General features: G+C 38.5%; 1 protein-coding gene across 1 annotated transcript in view; it reads right to left on the bottom strand.

Annotated features, from left to right (window-relative positions):
* LOC110447908 (sodium/hydrogen exchanger 7-like) overlaps positions 1-4642 on the bottom strand; it is a 54863-nt gene that overhangs the window by 40614 nt on the left and 9607 nt on the right. The window contains exon 5 of the mRNA XM_021493893.1: positions 1546-1640. Coding sequence (XP_021349568.1) covers positions 1546-1640 — 95 coding nt within the window. The remainder of the gene's footprint in view (positions 1-1545; positions 1641-4642) is intronic.

The following is a 4642-nucleotide window of genomic DNA, read 5'->3' as shown; positions in this document are numbered from 1 at the left end:
TTTTATTGAGGTTTCTACGGTGACAAGGAGATCCACTGGTGTATTATATATACATATATATTAACTTTTATTGAGGTTTCTACCGTAACAAGGAGATCCACTGGTGTAATACATTTTATTGAGGTTTCTACGGTAACAAGGAGATCCACTGGTGTATTAACTTTTATTGAGGTTTCTACGGTAACATGGAGATCCACTGGTGTATTAATTTTTATTGGGGTTTCTACGGTAACAAGGAGATCCACTGGTGTATTAATTTTTATTGAGGTTTCTATGGTGACAAGGAGATCCACTGGTGTATTATACATATATCTTAATTTTTATTGAGGTTTCTACCGTAACAAGGAGATCCACTGGTGTATTAATTTTTATTGGGGTTTCTACGGTGACAAGGAGAGCCACTGGTGTATTATATATATATATCTTATTTTTTATTGAGGTTTCTATGGTAACAAGGAGATCCACTGGTATATTAACCTTTATTGAGGTTTCTACGGTAACAAGGAGATCTGTTGGTGTAATAAATTTTATTGAGTTTTCTACGGTAACAAGGAGATCCACTGGTGTATTTATTTTTATTGGGTTTTCTACGGTAACAAGGAGATCCACTGGTGTATTAATTTTATTGGGGTTTCTACGGTGACAAGGAGATCCACTGGTGTAATAAATTTTATTGGGGTTTCTACAGTAACAAGGAGATCCACTGGTGTATTATTCATATATATTAACTTTTATAGAGGTTTCTATGGTAACAAGGAGATCCACTGGTGTATTAATTTTTATTGGGGTTTCTACGGTAACAAGGAGATCCACTGGTGTATTATACATATATATTAACTTTTATTGAGGTTTCTACGGTAACAAGGAGATCTACTGGTGTTTTTACTTTTATTGAGGTTTCTATGGTAACAAGGAGATCCACTGGTGTATTATATATAAATATTAACTTTTATTGGGGTTGCTACGGTAACAAGGAGATCCACTGGTGTATTAGCTTTTATTGGTGTTTCTATGGTAACAAGGAGATGCACTGGTGTATTAATTTTTATTGGGGTTTCTATGATAATGATGAAATCCTCCGGCATACTACATATTCAAACTTACTACAGTTATTAGGAAGACACACTGGCTTCGCACACTGTGTTAACTTTCATTGAAGTATTTAGGGTAACGAGGAAGTTAAGGTTGGGACAAGGAAAGTTGATCACACATAAACAGTGTTTGTAGCAAGCAGTGAGGAAGGTTTTCAAGGGAAAGCTGATCAAGACTATCGGAGGTTTCAAAAACACAATTGTACTAATCATATTTAATGAGGAAGGTTTTTAGGAAAAGCTAATAAAGCATATCTGAGATTTCAAAATAAATATTTGTAACAACTGAGGAAGGTTTTAGGGAAGTATCTTACGGAAGTGTAAAAGGAAGGACCTGTAGGTCAGACATGTTTCAGGGACGAACAAGAATTATACATTATACATATTACATTCCTAAATGCATCCTCAACCAAGTACATAGTAAAACATGTCTAAAGTCTAGTTCACTACAAACCTGGATCGGTAGCTGAGATTATCGCTCCAAAGAAAAAGCAATCATTTAAAGTGAAAGTGATATCCATCAACCTGGTAAGTCCATACATTATCCCACTGAAAGCCATAAAAATCAATTAGTTAAGCTGAGGTACTGTGTTACAAAATTACAAACAAAGGTTACAAGTAGATAGTGATATTTGGACTATAGAATCTTCAGGACATTATTCAATTATTCATGGGACCAAAACAAAACCATCAAATTAAAACAACTATGCCTGAATAATGTGATATTTCTCCATATTTTTAGCCTTTATTTCCCATTTCAGATGAATGGCATCATATCTTGAGTCCCAATGCATCGTGGCATTCACTGACAGCATCGTGAAACTTTTACAAAGTTATTTACAGGTTGTCGCCCTTTCGTCCTCAACACTCCAGGGGTTACGCTCACTTTTGATCTCTACAACCCTGGAATATGTTATAGCAAATTTGAATTGTGTGGGTTCAAAGTTCCTGACCAATCGCTAGGCTGATACCGGTCCCTTAAAGATTACAGAGGAACGACACCAGATTACTAAGGCAGCCTATTTTTACTGTGACAGGACCGATAGGTTCTTTTGATGTACATCAAAGGATTAAACTGGTCTTCTTGTCTCATACACAAGTTGGTATATATACACTGAGCCTTCAATTTTGCTATGACATATTCCAGGGGTGCAGAGAGAGAAAGTGAGCGAACCGGGCCCCTGGAGTATCGAGGATGTCGTCCTTTCAGAGTGGTTATTAACCGGGCCCCTGGAGTATCGAGGATGTCGTCCTTTCAGAGTGGTTATTAACCGGGCCCCTGGAGTATCGAGGATGTCGTCCTTTCAGAGTGGTTATTAACCGGGCCCCTGGAGTATCGAGGATGTCGTCCTTTCAGAGTGGTTATTAACCGGGCCCCTGGAGTATCGAGGATGTCGTCCTTTCAGAGTGGTTATTAACCGGGCCCCTGGAGTATCGAGGATGTCGTCCTTTCAGAGTGGTTATTAACCGGGCCCCTGGAGTATCGAGGATGTCGTCCTTTCAGAGTGGTTATTAACCGGGCCCCTGGAGTATCGAGGATGTCGTCCTTTCAGAGTGGTTATTAACCGGGCCCCTGGAGTATCGAGGATGTCGTCCTTTCAGAGTGGTTATTAACCGGGCCCCTGGAGTATCGAGGATGTCGTCCTTTCAGAGTGGTTATTAACCGGGCCCCTGGAGTATCGAGGATGTCGTCCTTTCAGAGTGGTTATTAACCGGGCCCCTGGAGTATCGAGGATGTCGTCCTTTCAGAGTGGTTATTAACCGGGCCCCTGGAGTATCGAGGATGTCGTCCTTTCAGAGTGGTTATTAACCGGGCCCCTGGAGTATCGAGGATGTCGTCCTTTCAGAGTGGTTATTAACCGGGCCCCTGGAGTATCGAGGATGTTGTCCTTTCAGAGTGGTTATTAACTTAATTCATTCAGCAAGTATTTCTCCCTTGTTTTATCAACGAAAAGATAATATTTCAATTGCTATACAATTATGTATACAGGATATAGATCACTTAAAAACAAATTGATTCAGCAAAGAATACAAAAAAAATGATTTGTTTCAAATCAAGGTAAACTAGAACACTGACAGGTCAGTAAGGGCCCCGTCTTGTGGCAATATATCCCCCATAATTATCAAGAAGCAATCTGCCCATATAGCTGAGCTTGACGTATGACATTTGGACTTCAAAAAGAATGACCCTGATCTTTGGTCAGTTGACCTATTCTTTAATTCAGACCAACTTTACCTCTTAATATCATAACAAAATGTTCATCATTGAAAAATACAAAACTTGACCTTGACCCTTTGGACCCCGTGACCTGGACCTAAGGTCAGTTGACTCTGTATTAAGTTCTGAACAACATTGCTTCATAATGTCATTACAAAATGTTCATCAGGGAAAAGGTACAAAATTTAACCTTCACCTTTGACCCTGTGACCTGGACCTTTGGTCAATTGACTCCTTGCTTAATTCTGAGCAACATTGCTTCAAAGTGTCATAGTGAAATGTTCACCAATGAAAAGATACAAATTTTTACCTTGACCTTTGACCCAATGACCTTGACCTTTCGTCAGTCGACTCCTTGTTTAATTCTGATCAACTTTGCTTCATCATGTCATAACAAAATGTTCATCAGAGAAAAAATGCAAAATTTGACCTTGACCTTTGAATCTAATGACCTTGACCTTTGACTTCGACTTTTAACTTAGTTTGTCATTTTGTTTAATTCCGAACAACTTTGCTTCATATTAAATGTCATAGCAAAATGTTCACCAGTGAAAAGCTACAAAATTTGACCTTGACCCCTGACCCGATGACCTTGACCTTAGATCAGTTGACTCCTTGTTTAATTCTGATCAACTTTGCTTCATAATGTCATAACAAAATGTTCATCAGTGAAAAGATGTAAAATTTGACCTTGACCTTTGAACCCAATGACATTGACCTTTGACCTTGACTTTTTACCTCAATGTGTATTTTTGTGAACTGAACATCTTGACCAAGTTTCATATACATCGGTCAATAGATACCAAAGTTATCAGCCAGGAACAAAATTTGTGGATGGACAGACATACAGACAGACAGAGTGATTACTATAGGGCACCCGTATCTCCGATACGGGGCCCTAACTATATGGTAACAGGTTTGTACAAATAGTTGCGACAAGTATGACGATAGGTATCGTATTATGACCCTTGTATCATGATAGATAGTGTATGGTCACAACCCTTGTATCATGATAGATATTGTATGGTCACGACCCTTGTATCATGATAGATATTGTATGGTCACAACCCTTGTATCAGGATAGATATTGTATGGTCACAACCCTTGTATCATGATAGATATAGTATGGTCACAACACTTGTATCATGATAGATATTGTATTGTCACAACCCTTGTATCAGGATAGATATTGTATGGTCACAACCTTTGTATCATGATAGATATTGTATGGTAACAACCCTTGTATCATGATAGATATTGTATTGTCACAACCCTTGTATCAGGATAGATATTGTATGGTCACAACCCTTGTATCATGATAGATATTGTATGG

The sequence above is a fragment of the Mizuhopecten yessoensis genome, unplaced genomic scaffold (assembly GCF_002113885.1).
Source record: "Mizuhopecten yessoensis strain PY_sf001 unplaced genomic scaffold, ASM211388v2 scaffold3661, whole genome shotgun sequence".
NCBI lineage: Eukaryota > Metazoa > Mollusca > Bivalvia > Pectinida > Pectinidae > Mizuhopecten > Mizuhopecten yessoensis.
The sequence above is the reverse complement of the archived record's forward strand: the minus strand, read 5'-3'. Positions and strand labels throughout refer to the sequence as shown.